The sequence below is a fragment of the Pelobates fuscus genome, chromosome 11 (genome assembly GCF_036172605.1).
Source record: "Pelobates fuscus isolate aPelFus1 chromosome 11, aPelFus1.pri, whole genome shotgun sequence".
NCBI classification, from domain to species: Eukaryota; Metazoa; Chordata; class Amphibia; order Anura; family Pelobatidae; genus Pelobates; species Pelobates fuscus.
The window spans coordinates 108,708,216-108,726,814 of record NC_086327.1 but is presented as its reverse complement, the minus strand read 5'-3'; the positions used below and the strand labels follow the sequence as shown (position 1 = coordinate 108,726,814).

Genomic DNA, 18,599 nt, shown 5'->3' with positions numbered 1-18,599 from the left:
TCAGAAATGTTGAGACCCCTAACACAGCTCAAGGTCTGTGGCCCATCCTCATGTCACATAAGGATGTTGTGTGTTTGTGTTTATAGTGGATGTCGAGTGTGTGTAGTGCAAGCAGAGGGTGTGTGTATAGTGCATGCAGTGTGCACAGTGTGTGTAGTGGATACAGTGAGTGTAGTTGATGCAGTGGGCATGTAGTGGATAATGTGTGTGGTGGATACAGTGCTTGTTTAGTGGATGCAGTCTGTGTACAATGGATGCAGTGTGTGTGTTTGTAAAGTGGATTCAGTGTGTGTGTGTGTGTGTTTGATTTGGTGTGTATATATAAATATGTGGGTGGGATAGGGGCTATAAAAAAATATATATCTTCATTTTATACTTCCCTACCTGCCTCTTGCCTGTGACCAGGGAGTGGGACATTACACTCTCTGGTTGTCCAGTGTCTTTGTACGGGCTGCTAGCTGCTGTATATCTTCAGTTTTCATCTCTCCCTTTATCTTGAGCCTGACCTGCATGATACACAGAGCTTTGCCGCGGTAAGCCACAGCAATGGCCTGATGACCGGTGCTCGGGAACTTTGGAGAGAGGAGTTGCTGTAAACCAGGGGTTCCCAACCCAGTCCTCAAGTACACCCTACCAGTCCAGAATTTAGGGATTGCCCTGTTGTGTCTAAAGTGTTTTGTTTAGTTTATTTCTAAAAACACCTTGGACCCAACTGGGTAATTCCTAAATCCTGGACTGGTAGGGTGTACTTGTGGACTGGGTTGAGAACCAGTGCTGTAAACTGAAAATAGTGTGTGCTGGGCCTTTCTTCACTATTTATAATGCAGTCAGTTGCCCAGGGGGCACATATGTGTAATAATCATATTACTTTGGATAGTTCCCTGGACAGTGAGACCAAGATGTGCGAGAGGAATTAATGATAAGTTTGTACTTCTTACTCAAATTCGTTTACCCAAGAACAATCTTAAAAACAAAAACAAATTAACCTCTTTTAACTCTGCTGATAAAATAGCTCAGTGGGCCAATGCATCAGCAGAATCTGTTCTAACCCTTGGGTCGCAGGTTCAAATCCCGGCAGGGTAGATAAAATGAGTACCATTAAATTGGGTGATAGTAACAACCCCTGGATGTTGGGCTAATGTAACATCGCCAGGACATACTTGGAAAGTAATCTGAATATACTGGTTAAATACTTTGTTGTTATTATTAAAGGGACGCTATAGTCACCAGAACAACTACAGCTTGTTGAATTTGTTCTGGTGAGTAGAATCATTACCTTCAGGCTTTTTGCTGTCAACACTCTTTTCAGAGAAAATGCAGTGTTTACATTATAGCCTGCTGATAACTTCACTGGCCACTCCTCAGATGTCTGCTAGAGATCCATCCTGGGTCATGTCTGCCTAAAATGCATCCAAACATTCAGTGTCTCCTCCCTCTGCATGCAGACACTGAACTTTCCTCATAGATATTCATTGATTCAATTCATCTCTATAAGGAGATGCTGATTGGCCAGGGCTGTGTTTGAATTGTGCTGGCCTCTTTGTCAGTCTCAGCCAATCCTATGGGGAAGCACTGTGATTGGCACAGACCACCACTTCTGATGATGTCAGAGGAAGTTCACAGGCAAAGGCGGCAGCTTTAGACTTGAATACAAGTAAGATTTTACTATCTTTAGGGAGGCAAGGGGGGCCAAGGGGGCTAGATAGTGTTTTTCACACTATAGGGTCAGGAATATATGTTTGTGTTCCTGACCCTATAGTGCTCATTTAAGGTTATTATTCATTGCTACAATGTTGTAGAAAATAGTCTTTTGGTTAATACATTATGTACCGATCCACCTGTTTGCTGGGTTTGCTAAAACATTACAAAGTTAAGCATCACTCTGTATTGTATGAATCATCCCTGCTTAATGCTTAAGCTACATAAACCCCGAAGAGACAATGACAGCCAGTGCTATCAGAAGAATCAATCCAATTTATTTCCATTATTACAATCATGTCCAAGGATAACCTCCTGCCAACAGGGAAAATGCAGCTTCTTTAGCACTGGCTTTTCTGTAGAATTCTGCTCTAAGTGAATGAGTAAGAAATACCATGTTGCCATTGAGTGTTTGTGTAGATTGTTATGTTGACATAAACCATCACTGGTTCTTTTCAAATATATTTTTTATTGAAAGGTTTTATATTTTACATCAATATATGCAATACTTTTAGAACGAATACAAATATGTACATAGATCAAAGATACAATAAACAGATTAATTTACAGTAATAGCAATACAATTTCCTCATTATATTTTTATGTTATGAATAATGAACATTTAACCTTTTTTGAAATGTAGAGAAAAGAAAAAGAAAATACTGGTTCTTAAGAGGTTAAGGATCTTATTCTAAGATAGCAAGTCGCTCCTATATAATGGCAGCAGGACTATATATAGCAGTCACTTATTAATAAGTAGAACCATTCCATTATGGCACATGGGTCTATAGGGACCAGATTACGATGACTGCAAAAACAATGCAGTTGGTCCTTGAGGGTTTAGTCATCAGTTCAGCTACTCTGGACTTACAGTTCAAATTCACATGTCAGATTCAATGCTTTCCTATGGTAAGGTCAATGTGTGTGTCTCATGCGCATTAGCGCCTACACATCGCGGAACAGAGGAGGAGGCGGAGCCGCGACCCAGCATCGAGGGACATCGGTGCTGGGGTAAGGTAAGTAAATAAACAAGTTTATTGACCACCGCAGAGAGGGGTGGGAGGGGGTGCGAGGGTGGCAGAGGGGAGCTAAAGTGCCAGGAATACAGCTGTAGTCCTGGCACTTATAGTATCCCTTTAAGAACACATTTACTCTGGTCTTTGTGCCTGTTTCTGTTTTGCAGTGATAATGAAGTGTATTTTGTTTAATCTCAGCTCCAGAACACATCTACAGTGCCGGTGATTTATTCACTGAAATTGGGAAGTCTTTCAGTGACCAGATACAGCGATCTACAGAAACTCCCCAGTTTTATTTCCTCAAGGAATGCCACTCGAGGCTTAGTAGGTAAATAAAATGTAAACAACTTATAAGTCATTTAGCTCATTACTGAGCTACATTTCTGAGCTTTAACAAACCACGATGCAGTGTGTGATCAGTTTACGGTAATGTATATATCAGTGACTCTGATCGTAGATTCCAGGAACTAGATTCAGTAATGGAGATATCGTGATGGAATGTAAGAGATAATGGTATTAATTGTATAGTGCTATGAGTTTTATGTAATAGATCGGAATGAATGTGAGGCACTGAGGATTTATAGTCCGGTAAGAGTAGACTGTACATTTGTGTAACCAAAATAACGAATTAGAACTCCAGAGCAGGCACATAATTAATCATCAAATAGTGATATTGTTTCTTGTACAGCCAAAACTGCATCCTTGCAGTCAATTTGTCTTATTAGCAATACCCCAATGAAAATTAGCTTAAATCACTTTAGAGCAATGTTCTCTAAAGGCATATCGGAGCCGATGATCTCTGCAAAAACAAGGCAGAAAAAAGTAAAAAAAAAAACACAACAAAACACCCAACACATGCACATGCACACTAGTAATATAGGGGAAACAGAAAATACAACACAAGAATGAGGATGTCTAATAAATATGAAAAAATAGTAATTAAACTGTGAATTATCATCATTGGCTGCATATTTGCAATTAACTAATATTTATTAGCCAGTCCTGACCCTCTAGTAGTTGTTGGGACTATGTGAATTATTCGCTACATACTACACAGAGTTCAGTGCTTCCCCTCTATTACCTTAGTGAATAGTGTTACTTTTTCTTTTTTTAATTAATGTACCTAGCCAAGCACCTGTAGCACAGTCTCTCTCGTGGAATGTTATGAGAAAGACTGCAACAGTTTAGCATGTGTATGATGTGTATGTCAAGACATTGTATTTGTGCATACAGAGGGAACGTAGTAGACTTTTTGCAAGTCACTATAAGTAACTTTAGTGACAGTGATTTGCTTTTAATTGTGATTTTAGTGATAGTGATTTGCTTTAAAGGAGCACTTTAGGGTCAGGAACACAGACATGTATTCCGGACCCTACAGTAATAAAACCACCATCTAGCCCCCCCCATGGTCCCTCATGCCTCCCTAAATATAGCAAAATCTTACTTGTATTCAAGCCTGAAGCTGTAGCTCTGCATGCTGTTTGTCTCAGACTAGCAAGCTGTCTGCTGACATCATCAGAAGTTTTTGCCTGGGCCAATCACAATGCTTCCCCATAGATTTGGCTGAGACTGTCAAGGAGGCAGATCAGGGGCAGATCCAGCACGATTCAAACACAGCCCTAGCCAATCAGCATCTCCTCATAGAGATGAATTGAATCAATGAATCTCTATGAGGAAAGTTCAGTGTCTGCATGCAGAGGGAGGAGGCACTGAATGTTTGGATGCCTTTTAGGCAGCCATGACCCAGGAAGGATCTCTAACAGCTATCTGAGGAGTGACCAGTGAAGTTATCACTAGGCTGTAATATAAACACTGCGTTTTCTCTGAAAAGACAGTGTTTACAGCAAAAAGCCTGAAGGCAATGATCCTACTCACCAAAACAAATTCAATAAGCTGTAGTTGTTCTGGTGACTATAGTGTCCCTTTAATTTGTGATTTGTTTTTCGCAAATCACTGTCCCTGAAATGGCTATTTTGGTCACAAAGTACCATGACCTGTACATGTAACCTAAAAAAAGACCAGCTGAGAAAATTAATTGAGTTGGCCAGTTATTCTAGTTTGGCTATTTTGTTCTGCTTTCCATTTCCCATCGTAGTTCCTGACAATTCCTGTATTAATAAACGTGGCTGCCTGTTTCTGCAAGAAGAGTAAAGGAACCCCAGCAGAACTATTTTAATTACACTATAGTAAAATATTCATGCTGTTCACAGTGCAATACCTGGAAAGTTGCTCGCATATATATTGCTTGTTGTAGTTCTCCGATTATTCAATTTACAAAATAATGATCTGACATTCAAATTTGTTGAACTGGATCGTAATTTACACTTGTCTCCCTTAATTTGATTATTCTACAGGCACTCAGAATTACAATGGCTTTAGTGTATTCAGCGTATTCCCTGTAGAGGGCACCATTGAGTCTGGAAAGTCTTTAGATGTTAGTGTTACATTTAATCCTGACCATGAAAGTGTGCATTACTCTGATAGCCTCACAGTGGAGCTCTTTGGTAAGGTAAGGACGCAAATTAACTTATTTAGAACAATAATAATGTATTTTGCAACCATTTTTTTTTTTAAGGATTTAGATCTGTGTCACGTCTCTGTAATAAATGTAAACACTGTTTACTCTTAGATCCTTAAATAATACTGACACATGACTCTTTTTGTTTTACCCTTTAATGGCCAATGGCATACCATGTCATGATATCATGGGATTTACCCCCAAAGAGGTTAAAATCTGACTCCATGAATATGCTGGATTTGTTGTGCTTCTTTGACGTATGTCTGTATGTGGCTATATAGGATTATGTTAGTATTTTTAAAATCCATTTAATCTTAATTAGTTGCTTGAAAATATAAATATGTTAAAAGAAATTAGAAGCTGAAAAAGAAAAGGTTCAATGGTATGCGATTATTGCAACCCTAAACATTTCCTAAATTAACTTTCTGCCAGGTCCCCACACCTGAGGCCCCTACTCCCTTTAGGCTAAGCAAGGCTGGTCAGGGCCACACTCTCAGCCAATAAGCAGGAGAACCCTGGTAAGTTGTCAATCTCTTGTAAACAGTTTGACAAATTAAGGGTAGAAGGGTGCAAGAGAACTCCTGGAACCAGCACCACTGTAGTAAACTGTAGTAATATGGTGCTTGGAGTGTTCTTTTAAATTAATTTTCAAATAGACCTCTGTAATCCCATTCCACGTTGCATTGTCTTCCCTGTGATACTGTATCTCTCCATCATTAGCATGAGTTAACATGGACCCAAATCAATTCATTGAGATAATATAACTAGAATAAAAAAGGAAATGCCAATTAATGTTCTCTATTGTTTTGTTCTAGCATACCGCTCACTCTATCCAGCTGAAAGGGGCATGCAGAAATCATATCATGTACTTGGAGGGCGGAGATCCACTGGATGTTCCTTTTGAATCTCTGGGATTTATTCCTGAATCTGAAGGAGGTAATTCAATATTTATTGTAGTTTATCACAAGGTGTTCAAATCCCTGCATGTTTGGTTACTGTGTGGAAGATAACTTTACAGATTATGCTTGCTCTATGGAACAAAAACTGTAAAAATATCTACTAAATACAATTTTGAAACTGATGCAAATTGATACTATAGAAAACCTTAAATATAGATATTAATAACCAAAATACCCCAGATTACAATCCTAGGAGTAAAACCAGGCTCTGGTAATGAGTGATATTCAAATAACAAATTTGGACTTTAAAAAAAAAAAAAAAACACGAAAATTAAGTCTGCATACAATAAATCGTCAAGTCCATAAAGTAAAAAAACACAATAAATCTCTAATTTCTTTAAAGGAACGCTATAGTGTATGTATTGACGCTATAGTGTATGTACCTGACACTATAGTCCTGATGTGGTCTTTTATGTGACTGGCCCTGCTCCGAACATGCTGAAAAGATAATTTTGCTCAGATTTTCTCACTTGCTGCCCTGCCTGACTCCCCCTCCATGACTGAGATCATCAAACTTGATGATCTCAGCCAATCCACTGCTTTCCCATAGCAAAGCATTGGGAGGCTAGTGTGCAGCAAAATGCTGCACCAATGAGCATCATTGAATTAGTATATCTCTAAGGGGAGCGTTCAGCGTCTCCATGCAAAGCGTGGAAACACTGAATGATTGAGCTGCACATTGTGCAGCACTGACTCAGGAAGCACCTCTAGTGGCTGTCTGGGTGACTGCCACTAGAGGTGTTACTAGGCAGGAATGTAAACAATGCCTTTTCCTTTAAAAATGCAGCACTTACATTGAAAAGCCTGCAGGGCTGCCTATTGACACCAAAAACACTACATTAAAATATAGTGTCCCTTCAACTCTCACAATGAGAATCTTAGTTCATATGTGCATCCATATACAAATGGATCCACAAAATAGTTAAAATATATGAATCCAGTCTGTGATGTTAATGTAGCAATTTGGTTACAAGGGCTGATAGGTGTACAAAAACGTCAGCTATGGTATGACCACAGAAATTGCTCACTACTCTAGCACTTGCAATAGTGTTATAGCCAGTTATTCAAGTACATGCATCAGACATAATTCTTCCAAATTAAACGTCCCTGGATCTACATATACATAAGAACCTAGGTAAAAATTGATTACAGCAGAGTATCTATAAAGACAAAAGAGAGCAAACCATAGTGCTCTCTGTAAAGATATCTAATTTAGATTGTAGCAAAGAATTAAAATCACTCACAAGATTCCTTAGTTAAGATAGCAAATCAGGGAACTTAGCCATTGAATAATGGTGTTAATTAGCTGTCTTAGTTCAGTGTTGCAGCAGGCTTACACATGGGAGAAATTTGTATAGTGAACCTGCTCGGAAGATACAATTTATCATCCGGGGATCGGCGTATACAACTCTTGTCCTGTTTCTGCTGGCTGCAGTACCCTGGGGTTTCCGAAATGCTATCGGAGAACAATGCACAATGGAGTTAAACCATTCTAAAATGTTTTAAAAATTTCCCTACTTACAGTAAGGATGTGCCAGTGCACTACTTGCACCATAGCCCCTATAGCACCCTGTAGTGGTTATGGTGGTTGGAGTGTTCCTTTAAAGCAAACCGTTTTAATTCACCTGTAGATCCATCAGCATTGCTTCACATGGTGTTTGAAAAGTACATTTTGTGTGAATAAACCTTCAGATCAAGAGGAAAATATTTTTCCTCTCCTATGCAAAATATTATTTACTAGCATGTAAATAGCGCATAATGGAATTACATTTATACTGCATACTACCTCAATATTGACTAAATATGTTGCTTTAAAACTAGTGTACATTCACAGATGTTTGTTAAAAGATTCTATCAAGTAAATGGTTTTACTGACGTCAGTAACAATCTTTGTATATCATCACCCAATCAGTAGCTTTGGAGCATGTAGAATATACAGTATGCTTGTGACAATGTATGTGTGTTCTTTGCTGTACCTAGTCATGCATGTTTGTCCTTTTCCTCTTTCGAACATAGAATTTCTGTCCCTCTTATATATCCTAGTGTCCCTTTTTTTGAGGAACCCATCATTTTTCTGAATGAATTTGTAACAGCGCTTCACTGATAAACTGTTATAAAACATAAGCCGAGATTTAATAAGCCTTCCAAATGATTCGATACGGTTAGAAAAACTTTTGAAATTATTTATCTAAGAAGTCATCATGAAAGTCTTGGGGAATGTTTGTAGTGAAATCATTTGAGAAGTTTTACTAACCGTATTGAATCATTTGGGAATCTTAATTAAATCGAGGCCATAGTAATTCTGTATCACAATACATATTTATAATGCATTATATATAATTATATATTATAATGTAATGTCATAATACAATTAATTAAAATTATTTGGATGACTAGCTCAGGAAGACACCTAGTATTCAAGAATAGTCCCCTTGCATGACCTAATTTCCAGCCACACTGTTACTTCTTAAAACAATGATGACCGTTTTGATGATCGTGTATTATCTAAATGGTTAAACATGCAGAAGGACCCACTTATCTGGACAATGCATTATGTATGTGGACTTTTTCAGATGAACCTTTGAAGACCCTTCTTTTGACATTCCACTGCATACAGTCTGCAGCTGATCTCAAGCCAGCTGTCAGGGACCTGCGTGTTGGCTGTATACATTCAACGTTATTGCCAGCAAAAAAGGTAAAGAAAATCTATGACTGGAAATGGAGGCCTCAGCTGATGTCATTACAATGTTTGTAAGCCGGCTTAGCTTCATAAAGCATGCAATGTCACTTTGGTGATGATCTGTTAATCCAACTTGTTTACAGTCAACCACATATACTGTCATCAAAGTGAAAAAACAAGATCAGAATATGGAGTCCGTTTTACAGAGCTGTAGCATCATCTTCAAAACTATATTATTTTATTTAATTGTAGGAAGAGTGTTTTCTTTTTCAGTATAGCATACAGCAGGAGTATATCCCAAATGTCTACAAATGGTATGTGCACACAGTCGACATCTTACAGTGATTCTAAAGTAGTTTAAAGGTTATTGAAGGAGATCTGCATCTTAGATTATCAGATGAAGAAGAAAACATTCTATTAAAGCAGCATTCATAGCACCAAAAAAACCTCTTCATCCTAATAAAGTATTATCTGCGCATAGACCCTATGCCTGGGAATGTGAAGCATTGTCCGTTTAGAGAAGCAGCAATGTATGCATTTGTCCATAAACATGTCTCTAGTGGTTGTTAGACTCACAGCCACTAGAGGTGCTTCCTTATTGAAGACCTTGGAAATATTATAAGCACGGTATGTTGACACAGAACGCTTTGAATACCTCTCTTACACAAACATTGGAGTCTGTGCTTCTCTGTGAGAAGCATGTGATAGGTAGAGGATGGTGATTGCCACACATTCTGCACATTTATCCTGTGCCTCTTTATAAGAAGGATTAGATTGAAATACGAACATCTGTTGGGATGCTCTCAGAGGCAGAACTGCTAACTGGGAAGTCCACTGGATAACAGGTGAGTTTAAAGGGACACTATAGTCACCTGAACAACGTTAGCTTAATGAAGCAGTTTTGGTGTATAGAACATGCCCTTGCAGCCTCACTGCTCAATCCTCTGCCATTTAGGGGTTAAATCCCTTTGTTAATGAACCCTAGTCACACCTCCCTGCATGTGACTTGCACAGCCTTCCATAAACACTTCCTGTAAAGAGAGCCCTATTTAGGCTTTCTTTATTGCAAGTTCTGTTTAATTAAGATTTTCTTTTCCCCTGCTATGTTAATAGCTTGCTAGACCCTGCAAGAGCCTCCTGTATGTGATTAAAGTTCAATTTAGAGATACAATTATTTAAGGTAAATTACATCTGTTTGAAAGTGAAACTGAATTTTTTTTTTCATGCAGGCTCTGTCAATCATAGCCAGGGGAGGTGTGGCTAGGGCTGCATAAACAGAAGCAAAGTGATTTAACTTCTAAATGACAGTGAATTGAGCAGTGAAATTGCAGGGGAATGATCTATACACTAAAACTGCTTTATTTAGCTAAAGTAATTTAGGTGACTATAGTGTTCCTTTAAAGGATTTTTTGCCTTGTCTAGGATCCTTGAATCTAAAAACATAAGATAACAGTCTAAAGCTAAAAATAAACATACCTAAAGGAAATCTGTAAGCCTTTTTATAACTAAATGTTTCATATATATATATATATTCCCTATTGGGCATCACTAAGTATGTCCAACCCCCTTGTTTACCTGAAACCATGTAATTGAAAACATACCTTGAATCCAGGGCTGGGTGAAACTCTGCTGGAGTGTTTCCACACTCCAGTTCAGTCCTCAGGTACCACTCCTTTCCCATCCGTGGTACAATCAAATGCTTCTAATAGACGAGCATTTGATTGGATCATTTTCACTACCACTCGGAGCGCATGTGCATTCTGAGCCAGTTTGGGCAAGGGAGAAAGAGAGTGGGGTGGTAGACAAGGGAAGAGGGCAAAATTAAAAACTACAAAAATAAGCAAACCGTAAATGCTGGGATGTGGGAAAGGCGTGTCCAGAAGGAGGCGTGCTCTCTGACAACTGATGTACGGTTTACACAGATTTAACATTAGGCAGCCTGGAACAGAGATCCATGCTGCCGAGGTCACGTGCTGGCATTTCCGGCAGAAATGCTGCACATGCAGATTCCGTGCTCCATGACCACTTGTAAAAGAAGTGACCATGGATGTTGGAGTAACATTTTAACTGATAAAGGAGGTGACCGCTTACCCAAGATTAATTATGATTAAGAATCTCACTGAAAACACAAGTGTTTCTGCAGGGAGAGAACAAAGGAGGAACCAAGCCAAGAGGCTACTGTTTTCTAGCTCGCTAATATAGACAAATGAACATGCTTTATTGCAAGCCTTAAAAATACAAAGGGGTATCATGAGAACAGAGAGAGAGCTTCAAAAGTCCAACTGGGACGGGCACTAAAGCAAATCACTATACCTTGCTGTTCCAGCATTACAGGCCCACAAAGCTTGTAAATCTGCCATTATTGAGAAATGTTGCAAAAGTCAGATATTCCTGCCCGAGGTTGGTATAGTGAGTGTGTAAATGTGACCTGTGAATCACCTGGTGTATTGTATACATTTACTAGCAAAGAGAAGGTAGGACGAGAATCAGCAGTCCCTTTTACATTGTTTGATGAGATATCCGAAGCCAGGTCTCCTACAGCCACTAAAACAGCTGTCAGAATGAACTTGGACGCAGATGCAAAAAAACCTCAGCAGACCAGTGATCAAGGACCAATGCATTTCTCTAAGCCACACTGTAGAGCAGGGGTGGCAAAAATGTAGATCCCCAGATGTTTTAAAACTAGAACTCCCATGATGCTTTGTAATTTTGAAGGTCTGCAAAGCATCATGGGAGTTGTAGTTCTATAACTCCTTTTGGGCACCCCTGCTGTAGAGAAACTGAAGGAGTAAGAGCATTTACACAGTGGGCAAAGATAGCTTTATGTTAACTATTTTATAGTCTGCCATTCCACACTATTTTTGTTCCCCTGCACCCTTTCTAAGTTCCCATAATCGTTTCCCTCTGCACAAAGCAAAAGCATGTGAAAAGTAGTAAAAGAAAAATATATATATATTTTATTATTTTTAATATTATATATTTTCTCAATGATCCTATTCCAGGGGCCTGGGTCTGAAGCTTCAACTCCATTAACTCCTGTGTTAATCCGGCCCTGCATTAAGTATAGATTACTCATTAACCTGAGGTTTGCATGTTGGGGTATCTGTCTAGCCTTGACACTTAGGTTCATTATTTTTTTATTTTTTTTTAGTTTACTGAACTTTATTATGTTTGGGGTTATATAAAGGCTCCTGAACACTCCTCTTTGCTTTTCGTGGTCTCTGTTGCCAGAAATTGTGTTTTGGCCTCGTAATAATCAATTTGGTTGATTCGGCTTTGCTCTCTGAGCCGAGTATTCTGAGCTCTGGAATCCCTGACTTAGATAGCTCTGTTATACTATTCTCCCTAATTTCTGTTCCCCTTGACATCAGCTTGTCCCAGTTTACTCTAGTCTGCTTGCATACTGTATTCTATATTCTCATATGTTTGGCCCAGTCACTCTAAGGTCCAGTAATATGTCTCCTATAGTATTTGATACTCATTACCCTGAGACTGCAGAGTGTCTAATCTTGACCTTTATAATGTTTTGTTTTGTTTTTTTAACTGAACCTGTGCATTATAGTATTATAGTATAGCAATATAATATATATAAAATGTGTGCATTTATATAAAATACATTCTCTATAGTTCCATAGATGATGTTTTAAATTGTCTATTTACAGTTCTGGCAAATGTTTCTCCTTTTTCCATTTAAAGTTGATAACACTGCATGTTGCTAAAATTGTAGATGTTTACAGTAAATAACAGAGTAGCACTGCATGTGACACTTACTGGGGATGTTTCTTTAATTACAGAATGTCGAGTTCTCGTGGGAGAATACACAACTCTTACAGCAGAAAGGGTTCACAATTGATCCAATAAAATCAGCTGTTGACTCTGGACAACACAAAACAGTATCCATACGTTGGGTCCCACCCGCTCAATATGATGTATGTAATACATGTCTTAATAATATATTTCTTTCTTAACAATGATAATGTTGCCAAAGTAAACAGTCAATGGGAGTTAGGATGTAAATAAGTGGTGCAATCAGCTGGACCATTCCATTAGTTTCTATGGTTATTGCTCAACAACTAGCACTTTGGACATAAAAGAAGTTTATGAATAAAGGACACTTCTGTGGAAAATGACTATGACTTATTATCTTGACAGGTCCAGGATAAGCACAATACTAATATGTAGAAATTGATGGGTTGAAGTACAATAGCCTATGATATCTAACAGTGATAATGTACTACTCATTGTTTGGACATAAATCACCTTGATGCAGTAGAGGGTCATTGAAAATGTGAGGTTATAGGATCATTCTATCTGTTAATTACTTTCAATCGTGCCATACAATGGATACAAAGTACTATTTAGCAAATCCATGTTGATAAAGGTTTATTAATGCTTACCTATAATAAAATCAGTACACGATAGTTTCAGTAATGTTATTCAATGCAACGTATACGCCTCTGCACTATTCATTGCATTTAAACGTTAATCTTTTTTTTTTTTTTTTTAATTCTTTAAGGAGTTAGGAGTTCCTGTACATAGCATCAACATTTTTATCTATCGTCTTGCGAGTCTGCACCATTTATAGTTTACAACTTGGATCCAGGTCTTGTCCTGTGTAATATTTGTTATTCGTGTGTGTGTCATATATTCGGTTCTGGTATCCTCGTTCCGTGTATTAAGTAGTTATGGAGTATGTGGCGCCTCCATGGTTATGGTACTTGGGTGTACATTTATGTGTCGGAAGAGTGTCTCGTGGGCATAGTGGTGGGTGTGCACTGGTAAGTGACTTCTGGAGTATGTGGGTGTTCTATTACAGCTTCATACCATAAATGTATTCTATGCCTCACGTGATAGAAACTCCTAACCTAGGGAGTTGCGGGGGGAGGAGGGGGGTTGTGGCAAGAGTGTACCAGTCGCTCTATTACATGTTTGTTTTACAACCCCATCCTGGGTGTACCATCTTCCCAGGTGTGGTCAGCGCTATATCATGCGGGAGTGGGTCCCGTTGAGCATGTAGTGTCAGTCAGGTACGGTCCATGTCAGGATTAGGTCTGTCGCGGGTTGGTCATGTGACAGTCTCCAAGTAGGAATTGCAGCAACATAAACATTTAAACATTATAACCTCGGGTGATGTATAGGCTTGGTTAGCCTATACAAATTAAATTAAAACAACTTTGCAGTCTTTAGGCCTGAAGGAAAGGTAGGCGCTGGAAAAGTGTCCCTACTGCGCCTCATAGTCAGCCAGTCCCTTGAGGCTGTCTTGGTTCCGAGGGCCGAGGGCTTCTGTTCCGCGGGACAAATGGCGCGGTGTGCTCTGGGTCCCAATTGGTAGTAGAGGGTCTTGAGGATGAGTTAGCGGTCGGGGGGACCAGTCCCAAGCTCTCTAATAGTGTAGGTGCCTCCTCCATGGAGGCGAGTGTGTGTTGAGTTCCATTCTGATGTATCACCAGGGATCCGTTTGCCCCCATCTATAGGTGATGCCTGCTGCCCTTAGTCCGTTTGTGAGGGAGCTGAAGGTTTTGCGCCACATGAGAGTAGATTTCATAAGATCCTGGAAGAAAGTTAGGCTAGCGCTCTCAAATGTCAGAGGTGTTTTACCTTTTAATGCAGACATGACCTGTATCTTGTCGTGGACATTTGGGCACCTGAGTATCACATCTCTGGGCGTGCTTGAGCGTACCTTTGAGGATGTAGGTAGGCGGTATATCTCCTCGGTGACTATCTTCTTGACTGTGGCATGAGGTAGAATAGTGGCCAGTAGGCGCCTTGTGTAGTGCGGCAGTTCATCTGGCAAGATGGCTGCCGGGATGCCTCTAATGTTTATATTTGTGCGCCGATGGCGTTCCTCCATGGTCGTCTGCTGTGCCATTATGGCTCTTTGTTGTGCCCGAAGGTGATGCATCGAATCTTGGAGCTCAGCTAGGTGGGTTTGTATGTCCGTGATGTGTTTTTAATTTGCGTGCACCCTGTTTGTGGTGGCTGTGATGTCTTTTTTGATGGGGGCCAGTTCTGCCGCGAGGATTTTGTTGAAGTCCGATAATAGGATTTTCAGATCATGCTGGGGATCATGTTGGGGTCATGTCTGCTGGAGGGTCGAGTTGGGGTCGTGGCCCTATTTGGGTTGTTTCTGCCTCCGGTTGGTCCGTGTGATGGTAGTGAGTTGCCGGACGTGGTGTGTCCGCGGGAGTAGTTTTAGTCGGAGCAGGCCTTTGAAGCATGGCCACTATGTCCCGGTTTTGTTCTGCGGCTTGTGGTTGCTGTGAACGGCAGCCCATGGCTGGCGTATGTGCAGATTGGTCTGGCCTCTGGGAGGAGGCTTCGTCCCGCGCTAGTCGCGCTCTGTAGCCGCTGAGTATTTTCTCCAGGTCTAGGAGTGTTAGCGTGGGGTAGGCCACAACTTTCCGTCTCCGCTTTGGCTGGGTGGAAGCCGCGAAGAAGGGCATCTATCGGCTCGGGAGGAGGTAGGGAGTCCAGCTGGAGGCTGGTGGAAGCTGGATTGGGTGAGGGTAGTGTGATTTTCAGCAGATTGTGCCAGTTGACAGAGGAGCTTGTCGGAATGGCGTCCGTTTAGCTCGCTGGTCAAGCTCCGCCCCCTTAAACGTTAATCTTTACTGGATTAAAGGAACACTATAGTCACCTAAATTACTTTAGCTAAATAAAGCAGGTTTAGTGTCTAGATCATTCCCCTGCAATTTCACTGCTCAATTCACGGTCATTTAGGAGTTAAATCACTTTGTTTCTGTTTATGCAGCCCTAGCCACACCTCCCCTGGCTGTGATTGACACAGCCTGCATGAAAAAAAAAACTGGTTTCTCTTTCAATCAGATGTAATTTACCTTAAATAATTGTATCTCAATCTCTAAATTGAACTTTAATCACATACAGGAGGCTCTTGAAGGGCCGAGCAAGCTATTAACATAGCAGGGGATAAGGAAATCTTAATTAAACAGAACTTGCAATAGAGAAAGCCTAAATAGGGCTCTCTTTACAGGAAGTGTTTATGGAAGGCTGTGCAAATCACATGCAGGGAGGTGTGACTAGGGTTCATAAACAAAGGGATTTAACTCCTAAATGGCAGAAGATTGAGCAGTGAGGCTGTAGGGGCATGTTCTATACACCAAAACTGCTTCATTAAGCTAAAGTTGTTCAGGTGACTATAGTGTCCCTTTAAGTAACCGTAAATTATCTTAATTACATTTGCTGCAGCGTTTTATATCCTATTCACACTGGTAGCCTTTTTCTGTGCATCTCTGAAATAAGCAAACGTCTTTAACCCCTTAAGGACCAAACTTCTGGAATAAAAGGGAATCATGACATGTCACACATGTCATGTGTCCTTAAGGGGTTAAAGGACAAAGGTCTGTATAGGAGTCACCATTTCCAGATACTACTTTATCTAAGTACAGTGTTAAGTCCAACAAAAAGCTGACTCGCCAACAACCAACACCAGATTTAACTCCACTAGAGTCACGTACCATGTCCACGTACCAATACCTGAATTTGTATGAGCTGTTGTCCAGCTGCTGCATCACACTTCAAAAATGTCAACTCATGACATTAGATCCGAGGGTTTAACGAAAAGAAATTGGTCTGTTTCCACTAATTATTATTATGTTATTTATATAGCGCCATCAAATCTAATCTCACTTACTATGAATTAACTAAATTAAATTGTATAATTTTTGACAATGTTGCGAGTGTCCAAATGGCAGTTATAAAGTGATACAATTACCTAGTTTAGGACTTTAATAAAATGCATCCATTTCTTGGTAGTTAATTACGAAGTAAATTACAATCCAGTGTTAGTAACTGATAAATAGCATTTTCTCTCTTTCGGTCCAAAATTCCCACATTATTCCACAACTGGTAATGTTGCCAAAGTAAGAAAACATTACTGATTTAAAACTGGTCCGAACTTGTGATTTACTTGTTAGTGTTGTAATGTCAAGTTCAATAGCCATATATTGTGAAGTTAAGAACAAGAAAAAGCCGACAGTTTTACTGGCTTTTTGATTACGTTACAATTTAAAGGTTAGAGAGAGCCAAGTGCCGAGATGCTGCTAATAGGTGTGTAATTATTCTGTATAGACATTGCACTTTGCGTGTTCCTTTCAGGCAGTCAAAATTGGACATTTCAGGTATTTTGATAATGTATGTCATCCACATCCATAATAGTATAGATAAATCTCAAACAATAGGTCATATATGAACCCCCTGTGTCTGATCAACGCACACCCTCTCTTTTAAAAAGTAGTCTCCATTTATAGCTGAATGTATATCTTAAGAGATTTTCCAGGAATGGAAATCTTCTTTGTACAATTAATCGATTTGATTTGTTCAAAATACAAATTACATGTAAAGGAAACATCAAGTTAAACATAAAATACCATGCAAATTGAATCATCTATGTGTTTCCGTATATAGCAACGTAATCTAACATTTCATTATATACAGTATACAGAATTTATTGATGACTGACCGTAAGTAGATTATATGTTCCATAAACGAAACATGTATTAGGGATATTAGTAATGCATTACATTTATATGTGGCTTTTCTCCCTAAGGGACTTAAAGCATTTTACTTTTCTGAAACCATACGTAACAGTAATGCTGAAAGCGTATGAGTAAACTACAAGGGACAGACGAGAAATCTGGCTTAAAATTAGTCATTTTACAGGAATGTGTGATATGTATTCAAAACCTGTTTATACTTTAATGTCTCTTTTTTTTGTTTCCATTTGTTTTAATGTCCAACAATGAGTTGCATTTGTGCAAATGCTGGTTCTGCCTTCACAAAAGCATGGACACCATACGTGGTCCCAGAGGTGTCTTGGGTACTAGTACTACTAAAATAGATTTTTACCTGCCGATCTCTCTGTAGGCATTTTAATATTTATGGAGTTAGAATATATTTTGGGTAACTGGGGCTCTGTACATTGAGGAGTTTATAAATATACCAATCTCTACTTATAACATATTATAATTGTATTCCCTCTTCCAGCCTAATCATTGTTGCTCCTCTAAGGAGTGCCGTATAGCTGTTGCGATTGAACCAAACTTCGAGACAGACCAACTACTGTCTGTTGGATACTCAGGGAACGAAGCAGACCTTTACTGAGGTGTAATTTTCTCTTTAGAAAGTTTAACAGTTTAGCTTTAGACTTTTTAGAACACACTCCGCAAGGCAAATGTGACCTTCCCTATATGGCATACTTGAAATTCATCATCTGAAATATGTATTTGTTTAAATAATCTGCTTTGTTTTGCAGCCAAGCAAACCTACAAGCACCACAGCCATGCTCACTCTGAAAGGTGACGTTACTGAATCGTACCAGGTTATCATGGCAACGCAAGTTGTGTCAGCATGACAGCGCAAAGAATCTTTTAACTGTGTGATCTGTGGCCTAACAGGAATTAATATGGCAAATAGTGTTGTAATGTAACTCAAGAAATAAATAAAGACTGTTTACGTAGTATTCTGTAGTGATTCCTATTGCATATAGCAACTCCCAAAGTGAAAAATTATTGTATTATAATAATACATTAAGAAAAATAAGTGGTAAACTAATAAGAATAACAAGACTTGTGGTGCAGCAACCATATGGCCATCAGGTTTGTGGGGATCATTGCGTGTCTCTCACAGATAGGGTCACCATTAATGGCCTTGTCAGATGCCATGGTCCATTAATAGTCCACTAGTCTGGGTACCTGCCAGATCAGCTTTTC

The 18,599-nt window shown here is 39.4% G+C and overlaps 1 protein-coding gene across 1 annotated transcript in view; it reads left to right on the top strand.

Moving 5' to 3' along the window:
- Positions 1-18,252, top strand: part of CFAP74 (cilia and flagella associated protein 74) — a 106,720-nt gene extending 88,468 nt beyond the window's left edge. The window contains exons 34-39 of the mRNA XM_063436679.1: positions 2,913-3,042; positions 5,069-5,223; positions 6,048-6,168; positions 8,765-8,886; positions 12,666-12,800; positions 18,143-18,252. Of these exons, the coding sequence (XP_063292749.1) occupies positions 2,913-3,042; positions 5,069-5,223; positions 6,048-6,168; positions 8,765-8,886; positions 12,666-12,800; positions 18,143-18,241 (762 nt within the window). The 3' untranslated portion in view covers positions 18,242-18,252. The remainder of the gene's footprint in view (positions 1-2,912; positions 3,043-5,068; positions 5,224-6,047; positions 6,169-8,764; positions 8,887-12,665; positions 12,801-18,142) is intronic.
- The last annotated feature ends 347 nt before the right edge of the window (positions 18,253-18,599 follow it).